The 12,500-nt window shown below is 42.1% G+C and overlaps 1 protein-coding gene across 2 annotated transcripts in view; it reads left to right on the top strand.

Moving 5' to 3' along the window:
* Nucleotides 1-12,500, top strand: part of eif4bb (eukaryotic translation initiation factor 4Bb) — a 13,717-nt gene that overhangs the window by 1,148 nt on the left and 69 nt on the right. Inside the window, exons 2-15 of one of the 2 annotated variants that reach the window (XM_046843735.1) lie at nucleotides 1,459-1,599; nucleotides 2,435-2,640; nucleotides 2,963-3,079; nucleotides 3,743-3,797; nucleotides 4,183-4,311; nucleotides 4,384-4,521; nucleotides 4,608-4,757; nucleotides 6,297-6,546; nucleotides 8,846-8,919; nucleotides 9,854-10,064; nucleotides 10,144-10,172; nucleotides 10,356-10,482; nucleotides 10,652-10,724; nucleotides 12,145-12,500. The exon at nucleotides 12,145-12,500 is cut by the window's right edge and continues 69 nt beyond it. In XM_046843735.1, the coding sequence (XP_046699691.1) occupies nucleotides 1,459-1,599; nucleotides 2,435-2,640; nucleotides 2,963-3,079; nucleotides 3,743-3,797; nucleotides 4,183-4,311; nucleotides 4,384-4,521; nucleotides 4,608-4,757; nucleotides 6,297-6,546; nucleotides 8,846-8,919; nucleotides 9,854-10,064; nucleotides 10,144-10,172; nucleotides 10,356-10,482; nucleotides 10,652-10,724; nucleotides 12,145-12,222 (1,778 nt within the window). In that variant the 3' untranslated portion in view covers nucleotides 12,223-12,500. Of the gene's footprint in view, nucleotides 1-1,458; nucleotides 1,600-2,434; nucleotides 2,641-2,962; nucleotides 3,080-3,742; nucleotides 3,798-4,182; nucleotides 4,312-4,383; nucleotides 4,522-4,607; nucleotides 4,758-6,296; nucleotides 6,547-8,845; nucleotides 8,920-9,853; nucleotides 10,065-10,143; nucleotides 10,179-10,355; nucleotides 10,483-10,651; nucleotides 10,725-12,144 lie in introns of both variants that reach the window. The other variant, XM_046843675.1, reaches the window with a different exon arrangement.

Here is a 12,500-nt window from a genome sequence, read left to right as displayed (position 1 = left end):
TTTTTTTTAAAAGGGGACACGAAGTCACTCGTATTTAGCCTGATTGGGATCGGAATAGTCAACAATCAGACTGCAGGACTTGTCACGCAGGACACACCCCGGAGACACCCCGGAAGTGTCCGTGGATGAGTTGGTTTTGTTGTCAGATTGTGTGAACGCTGTGTGTAGTCGAGGTTTTTCGCAGCAGACCAAGTGACTACTTTATTAAAGCATTTCTGATCTTAGTGCAGCAGCAGTCACACATCTGTTTTCAGCAACGTGGAGGAAAAAAAACATTCAGTGTCTGATCCAAACCATCAGATGTGTTCGATCCAGACCGTGACTCTGACCCTAGACTTTAGATTCAAGTATTTCATCTTCTTCTGATTAAGGCTTTAGTCTGAGATTTTGGTGCGAGACGCATCCGATTCCTTCCTTTTCATACTTCCACAGCCGTCTAATTACACCAGGAGCACACGTGCATGTTCTCAGATAATGTGAAAAACACAATTTCTTGTGATTTCATTTATTATTATTATAAATATTATTAACATTTGTGAAATCAACAGTTTACATCTTTGAAACAATTTAAAATAAAATGCCCGCCAGTTAAATATAATATATAAACTATTTTATAAATAAATAGAATAAATAAATGTAATGTGTTTTTTATGATTTTAAGTTGAGCAATCAATAGATTTGGCACAAAGAATCGATAGCGTTAGCCGCTTAGCTACTTCCTGGTTAGCGCTGTGGGTTCTTTAGCCTGTTCATGTATACACAGTGGAAATCGTATTTCCGGTATGGAGCGAGTCGCCACAGTGACGCTGCGCTAACTCTCGTTAGACCCAAGACCCGTTCCAGCATGACAATGTCCCTGTGCACAAATCTAGCTCCATTAAGATCTATGGGTTGGATCGGAAGATCTCCTGCTGAAGAGCTTGAACCTTGTTGAACATGAATGAATGTGAGCACTGACTGCACCCCAGGCCTCCTCCCCTACATCACTACCTAACTTTACTTTTGTTTAAAGAAATTAAAATCAAGTGGATCCTCTTCCCAGATGAGTGGAGTGTATAACAGTAAATTGGAGCTCACTGTGGAATATGGTGTTCAAAAAGAGGCACATGTGCTTAGGTGTCCACAAACCTTTGGGCATATTGTCTGTAAAAAAAAAAAAGAAGAAGTTGGGCGTCACCTACGAGAAAGAAAACATTTTTGTGTTTTATCAGTATAAGAGGTTGCGCTTTATCGCACTTCACACACAGACTGGTGTTTATCTTGAAGTCCACATGGTGTAACAGCGTGTCCTGCAGGGTTTTATTCCTCTTACACCACAGCATTACCTGTAAACACACCCTACTGTCAGAGCAGCTGTCTAAGAGAATAAATCCACACCCTGACCAATCACACCTCAACGGGTATGAACTGGAATTGTTATAAGAGTTAAATCTAAATATTTACTCGTGTTTTCTGCAGCTAAGAAGACTAAGAAGAAGGGGAAGACTTTAACTCTAACGGACTTCCTGGCGGAGGACAGCAGCGGTTCAGCACCGCAGGCGTATCCCGCTGTGAAGCCCACGAGCTGGGCGGACGAGACCGAAGACCTCGATGGAGAAGGTGAGCAGGAGCAGGTGCAGCTAGTGTGTCAGGTCTATGGGCAGAATTAGCTGCTTTGTTTGTTTGTTTATTTTATTTATTGATACATTAATACATTCCAGACCTTGAGTAAACCTTGACTTGTGAACTTCATGATCTCTTTAGATGTAGCTGCCCAAATATATATTATATTTTAGGGCTGTCAAAATTAACATGGTAATAACACGTTAACGCAAATGAATTTTAACGGCACAAATGTTTATTAACGCACGATTAAATGCAGCGCACATTTGTTTTTCCATTTCTATAAATTAAAAGTGGTGAAATTAAAACCTTCGACGTGGCACGCATTTATTCAGGACGTCCTCCAAAAACTCATTTTTAATCACTAAACATTTGTTTTACTGACACACCAAGTCTCAAATCAGCACCGAAATCCTCCATGACGCATATGTCCGGCAATAAAAACCGTCCGTGTGGAAACATAGCAAAAGTTGGGTTTGGTGTTTTTTAAGATATGCGTCATTTAAAACACCATAATTACTTTAAAACATTAACAATAATATTTAGTCTTCATGCTCTATGTTGAGTTTGTCTTCACTAATAATAAATAAACATTAATTTGCATGAAGCATCAATATTTGTATATGTGCATGTTGATTAGAATATTAAACACTTGAAAAGCATTAATATAAGGTACATTTAGAACAGATAAAAATGCGTGATTAAGTTGCGATTAATCCCGAGTTACCTCATGACCAATATGCGGTGTATATATTGTTTACGTTCTGTTTTGGTTCTCCCTGAGGATTGTGGTTTTTCTCCTCTATGAAACACACGCTTGTCTCTCATGCAGTGTCCACTTCCTGGCACACCGCAGAAGATTCGTATCGTGCCCCGCCCATCGATCGTTCCATCCTACCTACGGCTCCTCGTGCGGCCCGGGAGCCCAACGTGGACCGCTCCCGTCTGCCCCGCAGCCCACCTTACACCGCCTTCCTCGGAAATCTGCCCTACGATGTCAGCGAAGAGTCCATCAAACAGTTCTTCAGAGGACTTGCGGTGAGACGAGTGCAGTCCAATAACTGTTTAACTCCCATATGTGATCATATTAACACAAATGGCTGTAACAAGCACAGGAAAAACTGTCAGGCCATATTTTTGTAATGCTTTATGTATAAAGTAATGGCACCCCACATAGTGCTACTTTTCGGTAGAGGGTTTGTGTGTTCACAGTAATTAAATATCAATATTTTTGTTAATGTTTTGTAGCATCATGCGGTGCTCCAGTTTAAACTCTTGGGAAGACTGTGTCTGTTTTATGTTTTGAAACGCAACCATAAGAGAATAAGTGTGTAAAATCTGTGTGTGTGTGCGCTCTCAGATCAGTGCTGTGAGGTTGCCACGTGAACCTAGTAACCCTGAGAGACTGAAGGGCTTTGGATATGCTGAGTTTGATGATGTGGAGTCACTGCTCAGTGCACTCACTCTCAATGAGGAGGTAGAGTTACACTGTTCTTTACACCATCATGTTCATCACAATCATCACCATTATTACAGTAATGACCATCACCACCATAATCCTTAACATCAAAATCACCACCAATACCATCACTATTATCTCCACCATCACCACCATAATCCTTACTATCACTATTATCATCATCACCACCAATACCATCACTATTATCTCCACCATCACCACCATAATCCTTACTATCACCATTATCATCACCACCAATACCATCACTATTATCTCCACCATCACCACCATAATCCTTACTATCACCATTATCATCACCACCAATACCATCACTATTATCTCCACCATCACCACCATAATCCTTACTATCACTATTATCATCACCACCAATACCATCACTATTATCTCCACCATCACCACCATAATCCTTACTATCACTATTATCATCACCACCAATACCGTCACTATTATCACCACCATTTCAATCATCACCACCACCGTCATTCTCATTTTTACTACCACCTCTTATCACCACAAAACTTACCACTACCACTTCCATTATCACCATTATAAATACACCATCAGCTTCAGCACCACCTTCACCATCACCGTGTTAATTTTGTGTGTGTGTGTGTGTGTGTGTGTGTGTGTGTGTGTGTGTGTGTGTGTGTGTGTGTATAGAACCTGGGGAACAGAAGGATTCGGGTCGATATTGCAGATCAGTCTAATGACAAAGGTGAGTAAAGATGTGAGGAGAGACTGAGATCTCACACTTTTCTTCTTCACATTATTCTGTAACTGTCAGAGAAAAATAAAACCTGTTTCTGAACATTAAATGTTTTTATTCATCTTGTTTTCATCATGTTTATGGCAGAATAAAAATTAATATTTTCACTTGAATAAAAAATAATAATAATAATAATGCACATAATGTGTAATAATAAATTCAGTATGTTGATCATCAGCGCTCAGAAAATTATTATAATTTTTTCAGGTGGTTCTTTTAAACAAATTGATAAAAATCCTGCAGCTATGAGAATGTAGCATTAAAAAAATAAATTACTGCATGCTTGTGTGTTGATTTGCTGGTCTCTAATGACGTTGGCGTGTTTCCTCTGCAGAGCGAGACGGGGGAATGATGTCGGGCCGTGACCGAGACCGTGGGCGTGGCATCGACAGCGGGCCTGATAAGACGGATTCTGATTGGAGGGCTCGTCCCAGTGGAGACCAGGATGAAGGATTTGGAGAGAGTGCGTTAATAATCACATATTAATTATAATAATCACACCGTTATTGTTTATAAACTCTCCTTTCTTTCTCAGAGTCACGTGATCGGTTCGAGTCACGGCGTGACGATCGCTTTGGCGGCCGTGATCGCTTTGACGACCGAGACCGCAGGGATCGCTATGACGATCGGGAGCGCTATGATGACCGAGGAGGCCGGGACTATGAACGTGGAGGTGAGCGGTCCACGGCTTTTATATCCATTAGAGATGTTCATCTACAGAACTGAGGCCCAATAAACTCATGGTCATGTGACTCGCAGGGTATGACTCCCGTAGTGGAGGAGGAGGACGGCGAGCGTTCGGCAGCGGCTACAGGCGCGATTTTGATGACCGACGAGATGGAGATCGATACGGAGAGGACCGCTATGAAAGACGGGATGAAAGGCGGGATGAAAGACGGGAGGAGAGAGGTAGTGGATGCTCTCTGGTTTATATATTTATCTTTTTATTTAACATATATAATATATATAAAATTGCAGACACACACACTAGGAAAGTATTCACAGTGCTTCACTTTTTCCACATTTTGTTGTTAGTTTTATTCTAAAATGGATTAAAACATCATGAAAGACGTTTGTTTTAAATCTTTGCGAATTTATAAAAAAAAATCACGTGTATAAGTATCACAGTCGTTGCCATGACACTTAAAATTGAGCTCAGGTGCATCCTTTTTCCACTGATCCATCATTGACATGTTTCTACAACTTGAATGGAGTCCACCTGTGGTAAATTCGTATGATTGGACATGATTTGGAAAGACACACACCTGTCTATAGAAGGTGAAGTCCAAGGAAATGTCTGTAGACCGCCGAGACAGGATTGAATTAAGGCACAGATCTTGGGAAGGGCTCAGAAACATTTCTGCAGCTTTGAAGGTCCCAGTGTGCACAGTGGCTTCTATTAACCGTAAATGGAAGAAGTTTGGAATCACCAGGACTCTTCCTGGAGCGGAGCTGCCTGGGCAAACTGTGTGATCAGAGAGAAGGGCCTTGACCAAGAACTCGATGGTCACTCTAAAAGAGCTCCAGTGTTTCTCTGTGGAGTGAGGAGAACCTTCCAGAAGAACAACCATCTCTGCACCACTCCACCAATCAGACCTGTATGGTAGAGTGGCCAGACGGAAGCCACTCCTCAGTAAAAGGCACATGACAGTCTGCAGTTTCCAAAAGGCACCTAAAGGACTCTCAGACTATGAGAAACAAAGATTGAACTCTTTGGCCTGAATGCCAAGCGTCATGTCTGAAGGAGACCAGGCACTGCTCATCACCTGGCCAATACCATCCCTACAGTGAAGCATGGTGGTGGCAGCATCATGCTGTGGGGATGTTTTTCCGTAGAAGGAACTGTGAGACTGGTCAGGATCGAGGGAAAGATGAATACAGCAATGTACAAAGACGTCCTTGATGAAAACCTTCTCCAGAGTGATCTGGACCTCAGACGGGGGTGACGGTTCATCTTCCAACAGGACAACGACCCTCAGCACACAGCCAAGATAACAAAGAAATGTCTACAGGACGACTCTTGAACCCGATTGAACGACTCTGAAGAGATCTGAAAATGGCTGTGCACCAACACTCTACATCCAACCTGATGGAGCTCGAGAGGTTCTGCTAAGAAGAATGGACGAAATTGCTTAAAAAAAAAAACCTCAAAAAGACTTGAGGCTGTAATTGGTGCCAAAGTGCTTCAACAAAGTATTGAGCAAAAGCTGTGATGGTTATTTACACTTTAGTTTTTTTCTTATCTGTTTGCAAAGATTTCAAACACTGCTTTCACTTTGTCATTATGGGGTTTTGTTTGTAGAATATTTATGGAAAATAATGAATTTATGGAATTTCATATCCATTCTGGAATAGAGCTGTAACATGTGGGGAAAGTTTTCACATTTCCACATGCACTGTGTGGGTTTATATTGTTGATACTGATTACATCACTGTGTTTCCTCTCAGCTCCTCTTCAGAGACCCAAACTGAACCTGAAACCCCGCAGCGTTCCGAAAGAGGAGGAGCCGAGTGGTGGTGGTTTGTCCCCTCAGACCAACCCGAGCCGCTCCGCCTCCATATTCGGTGCCGCCAAACCCGTGGATACAGCGGCCAAGGAGAGGGAAGTGGAGGAGCGTCTGAAGAAAGAGCAGGACCGAATGCATAGACAGCTGGATGAGGACAAATCCAGACCTCCAGAGAGAAGACCTCGAGACCGGTAAGGACCAGGAGAATGGAGTTATACATGAAATAACATTATGAATATGTGATTTGAGTTTTTCCATTTGTGTGGTAGTTTCAGGCATCTTAATCGAGAGAGCAGCCGTGCATGGTAACCATACTAGCTACAGATGACCTCTAGGGGGCAGCCTTTCTCCAAGAAATTTTACTAATGAACTTAAAAACCAACCTCATTAAAATGTTAAAATAAACAAGCTGAATCTTTATATATATATTTTATCCTGAGGGTGCACAAACTTCTGCTCACTTCTCCTTTGTAAACATAAACCTTTTCTTTTTTGCATAAATCTTTTCTAAGAAAGAATAAATAAATCCAGTAGAATATTTAGTATTATATAAATAGAAATGTTAATTATAAAATGTAAATATTTTTAGTAAGTAAATGAGTGATTTGAGTGGATGGCCATGAAATTTGATGTTTTAGGTTATTTATAGTAACGCTGTAGTTCAGTGTTCTAGCTGAACTGATCAGTTAACACAGTTTATTATTATAAACATTGAACATCAACAGTTTATATTTTAAAACAATTTAAAATCAAATAATTGCTTGGTTAAAAAATATTTTTTTATAAAAATACAATAAAATAATGCAAAATATTATTATATTAATTAAATCGAGGATTGATTAAATTAATTCCTGCACAAATTGATTAGAATAAATAAATGGAAAAGCTCTAGTATGGTGGAGTCAAGCTGGTTCAGGTGGAGTAGACATTAGAGGAAATCACTCTCTTTGAAGATCTTTATGTTAAAAATGTGCTTTTTGTTTGCCTAAAGCTTCTGAAGTTCAGTAGTAATAAAATAACTTGCAATTTTTCAACATATTTTACCATCTTTATTTTAGAGAATAGTTTGTGTGTGTGTGTGTGTATACAGTCCATAGACTTAACTCTCCCATACCAGCAGGTGGCAATAGTCTGTATTCGGCATCCAAACAGTGATTACAGATCCGTGTAGCTTTTTTTCTCTCGTGTCTGCTAAGTTGCAAAGATAAGAGCAAGAACGACAGCAAGTATTTGCGCGTTCCCTTTTTACTCCGTTGTCGTTTGCTTTCGGTTTTGGGTGTTTTTTTTCTACGTGTGCTCATTTGCTAAACTGAATAGCCAATCAAACTCTCAACAATCAAAAATTCTGCCTGAAAACAGAAGCCAATCGACACTCAAAAACCTCCTGTCACTGTCACACGGTCGACCAGCAGCGTGGTGTGTCCCGGGCTTTAAGTTCTTATCCTTCATTTGTACTCTAACCATAACTATTCAACTGTTTATATATCAAACTATTTTTGTTACACAGCGTTTTGAAGGGAAAACCCTTTATAATAGTTTTGTCTATTAAACCAGTGGCTTTCTAACCAGGGGCTGCAATCCCCTTGAGGGCCACCAGATGTCGCTAGGGGGGCGCATAGAAATTCTAAAATCTATATTAATTATTTTAAATAAATTAATTTTACCTGTATGTCAGGATTGTCAGCCTTTAAAAAGTAAAATTGTAAGTTTAAGGATAGTTTGTGTTATGAGTGTTGTTTTGGGACCACAAAAGGATTCACCCTACACAAGGGGACCTCCTGCTGAAAAAGTTTGAGAAGCACTGTATTAATCCATACGTCCACTCACTGTCCTCTTCCTACACCTTGACCCTGGAGTAGCTAATAGTGAGGTCCAGACCCCTGCTTTCGTAAGCAAACTATGGATAAATCTACAAAAAGGAAGATGAAAACAGTGTTTAACCCTGTGTGGACAGATTAATACATGCTGTCCTGCCCCAGGCATGCTCGATATACAGTAGAGCCACATTTTCAGAAGAAGCACACAGCATTTGCTGAGAAGTTTCCAGCTGGAGAACGGTTTCAGTACTGCTGCAGAAAACTAATCAGCGCAAAATATCACTTCATACAGCGGATAAAGTCTCCAAACTAAACAGTCACTAGTGTGGAAGAGTCGCTCAATAGAATATCAGAGCATCTATTCCATAACGCCGCTCTCCCATTGCCAGGCAGCACTTCCACGTCTCAGGGACTAACAGGTATACATTGCTAACATCCTACAGAAATCACACTAGTGCCACCTAGTGGTGCACCCAGGCGGCTACCATAAATCTGCATCGAACCGCAAATTGTGTCACTCATGTTGACCCTAGGTCTAACCTTGTCATTTTTTTATTCTTTAAATATCATTCTACCGTTGGAGGAACTGTATTGTTGTTGAGCCTTTAACCAGCCTTGAAGCTTATCTGTAAACTCGTTTCGAACTGCCTCTAATCTGTAATGTTGTGTGCAGGGACCCGAGCTGGCGCAGTGAGGCCACGCCCACCAACCAAGAACACACAACCAGTGAATCCACATACCAAGGAGGTACAGTAACATTAACACACACACACACACACACATGCACGCTTGTCACATCTGACTGGTTTAGATAGTAATACATGAACATCTCATTCCACATTGTAATGATCTCCACTCTTCTGGGAAGATGTTCCAGTAGATTGTGTGGAGATTCATTCAGCTACAAGTGTGTTAAAGTCAGATACTGATGTAGGTGTGGTGAGGAGACCTGGGGTGCAGTTCACATTCATCCCAAAGGTGTTCAGTAGGGTTGGAACTCTGTATCAGGAGATCTTCTGCTCCAACACATGGCAAGCAGATCTTCATAGAGCTGGATTTGTGCACAGACATTTGTGTATCGGAACAGGTCTAGGGGTCTCCCAGTTCAAGTGAAGGGGGAAAAAAGTTTTTTTTTAATTTATTTATTTGCACATTTTTCCCCATGATATTTATTTAAAATTAAAACATTTTTATATATTTTTATATAGTTATAGGTTCATACATTTTTTTTTGCTGATTTGTTTTAATTTTCTCTCATTTATTTAATCATTTTTATTTGTATAGTGCTTCAAACAAGGGATATTGTATTTATTTGCTTGTTTATTTAAAATATTTATTTGTTAGTTATTGGTCTTTTACTAATTTTTTTGCATTCTTGTTTTGCTTTTGCATGTTTATTTATTTGCTCTTGTAGAAATGTTGGTGCAGATCACCACACGGACAGCAGGGGGCATCATTATTTATTACACGCTGCCATTCATTAAGCACCTCCACATTTATAATTAACGTGAGACATTTAATGGCGTGCAAATCTTATTGGTGGTAAAAGTTGTTTTTATTATTATTATTATTGTTGGCATGTGGGTTTTGGGGACCTGCTGATCGCTGCTGTTTGCTGCTTTTATTTATTTATTTTATTTATTTTTGTATTTGGACATTGCTTATACATTTTTCTGTGTAGGTTCCAAGTATCCCGAAAGTGAGCATTCAGAAAACGAAGTGGATGAACCTACCTCTCCCAGGTCCCGCCAACCGACCTCCCCCAATCAGGGAGCCCTGCCGCTGAAGGTGATGCCGGCCCCGCCCCCAAAGGAGAACGCCTGGGCGAAAAGGAGTGGAGGGGGCGGAGCTAACCCCGCACCTTCATCCACAACTGGCAGCACAGATGGCAGGTGAGAAATCAGAGCGCTTATCTTTATCATCGCTGGTTTTACGTTGCATTAACCTTTTGTTTATTTTTGTTCTTTGCAGCTCTGTAAATTCAGATGAGCACTTCTCTGGTAAAGGTTGGAAAGCCACGCCCACACACTGTACATACATTAACAAACATGCAGCTGAAATAACAAGTGTGTCTCTGTGTGTCTCTGTGTGTCTCTGTGTGTCTCTGTGTGTCTCTGTGTGTCTCTGTGTGTCTCTGTGTGTCTCTGTGTGTCTCTGTGTGCGTGTGTGTGTGTGAACTGTAGATGAGAATCAGGTGGACGGTGTTGGACGGGAAAAGGGCGTGTCTCAGGGGGGAGGGGCACTGAGAGGAGGAGGAAGGGGTCGAGGAGGAGACTGTCCTAAAGACAGACAACAAGAATCAATAGAAAAGTCAGTGTCATAAATTTCAGGGTTTTTATAAAAAAAAAATTAAAAAAAAATTGTTTGCTTTACATATTTGTTTATTTAATGATTATATTAAGTTCTTTTTTCAATTTTATTTCTTAATTAGTTTTTTTATTGATCTGACAGTTTACCTTTTTGTGTTACTGATTATCAGGAAAGAAAGCAAGCGAGATCGAGAACCCAAACCTGCACCTGAGCCAAAGAAGTACGAGGAACCTACAGCTCCGGTGAGTCCTGAACGTCCACCACGCCCTCCAGTATCTGTCCTGAATGTCCTGAACGTCCACCACGCCCTCCAGTATCTGTCCTGAATGTCTTGAACGTCCACCACGCCCTCCAGTATCTGTCCTGAATGTCCTGAACGTCCACCACGCCCTCCAGTATCTGTCCTGAACGTCCACCACGCCCTCCAGTATCTGTCCTGAACGTCCACCTCGCCCCCCAGTATCTGTCCTGAACGTCCACCTCGCCCTCCACTGTCTGTCCTGAACATCCACCTCGCCCTCTACTGTCTGTCCTGAACGTCCACCTCGCCCTCCACTGTCTGTCCTGAACGTCCACCTCGCCTCCACTATCTGTCCTGAACGCCCACCTCGCCCCCAGTATCTGTCCTGAACGCCCACCACGCCCTCCAGTATCTGTCCTGAACGTCCACCACGCCCTCCAGTATCTGTCCTGAACAGCCTCCAGTATCTGTCCTGAACGTCCACCTCGCCCCCCAGTATCTGTCCTGAACGTCCACCTCGCCCCCAGTATCTGTCCTGAACGTCCACCTCGCCCCCAGTATCTGTCCTGAACGCCCACCCGCCCCCAGTATCTGTCCTGAACGTCCACCTCGCCCCCAGTATCTGTCCTGAATGTCCACCTCGCCCCCAGTATCTGTCCTGAACGTCCACCACGCCTCCAGTATCTGTCCTGAACAGCCTCCAGTATCTGTCCTGAACGTCCACCTCGCCCCCAGTATCTGTCCTGAACGTCCACCTCGCCCCCCAGTATCTGTCCTGAACGTCCACCTCGCCCTCCACTGTCTGTCCTGAACGTCCACCACGCCCTCCACTGTCTGTCCTGAAATCTTGTCTCCAAAACGTCCTACATGCGTTGTCCCTCTAATAAACTCATTTCTAATCCTGTCCATCGTCGTCACTCCCAACGAACATCTCAACATCTTCAGCTCTGCTACCTCCAGCTCCACCTCCTGTCTTTTACTCAATGCCACTGTCTCTAAACCATACATCATCTCAGGTCTCACCACAGTCCTATAAACTTTCCTTTCACTCTCACTGATACTCTTCTATCACAAATCACTCCTGCTATCACTCTTCTCCACCCACTCCACCCTGCCTGCACTCTTTTCTTTACTTCTCTAACACACTCTCCATTACTTTACACTGTTGACCCCAGGTACCTGAACTCCTCCACCTTCTCCACCTCTTCTCCCTGCAACCGCACTCCTCCACTGCCCTCCCTCTCATTCACACACATGTACTCTGTCTTACTCCTACTGACTTTTATTCCCCTTCTCTCCAGCGTGTACCTCCACCTCTCTAGGATCTTCTCCACCTGCTCCCTCCCTCTCATTCACACACATGTACTCTGTCTTACTCCTACTGACTTTCATTAATTTGGTTAATTTTTCTTTTATTTCAGAAATTCAGCTTGGCCAGTAAATATTCTGCTCTGCTGATGGACGGTGAACAGCCTGAGGATGAAGAAGCTGAAGATTAAACAAGAAGGAGGAAAAGAAGAGTGTATACATACATACATACACACACACACACACACACACAATATTGAATTGGAAACGAAACAACATCAAATACTTGCTGAGACTTTTGGTTCTGGTGTCTGCAGTGAAGGTGGTGAGGAGAACCATCACGTGGCTTCTCACAGCTGTTCTTTAATGTTTATTGAAATTTTCTAAAAATAATAATAATAATCCACAATCGGACTAGTTTTAATTAGCAACAGTGAAGAACAGCTCGGAAACGTGTAGACGCTCATAC

Source organism: Silurus meridionalis, chromosome 1, assembly GCF_014805685.1.
Source record: "Silurus meridionalis isolate SWU-2019-XX chromosome 1, ASM1480568v1, whole genome shotgun sequence".
NCBI lineage: Eukaryota > Metazoa > Chordata > Actinopteri > Siluriformes > Siluridae > Silurus > Silurus meridionalis.
The sequence above is the reverse complement of the archived record's forward strand: the minus strand, read 5'-3'. Positions and strand labels throughout refer to the sequence as shown.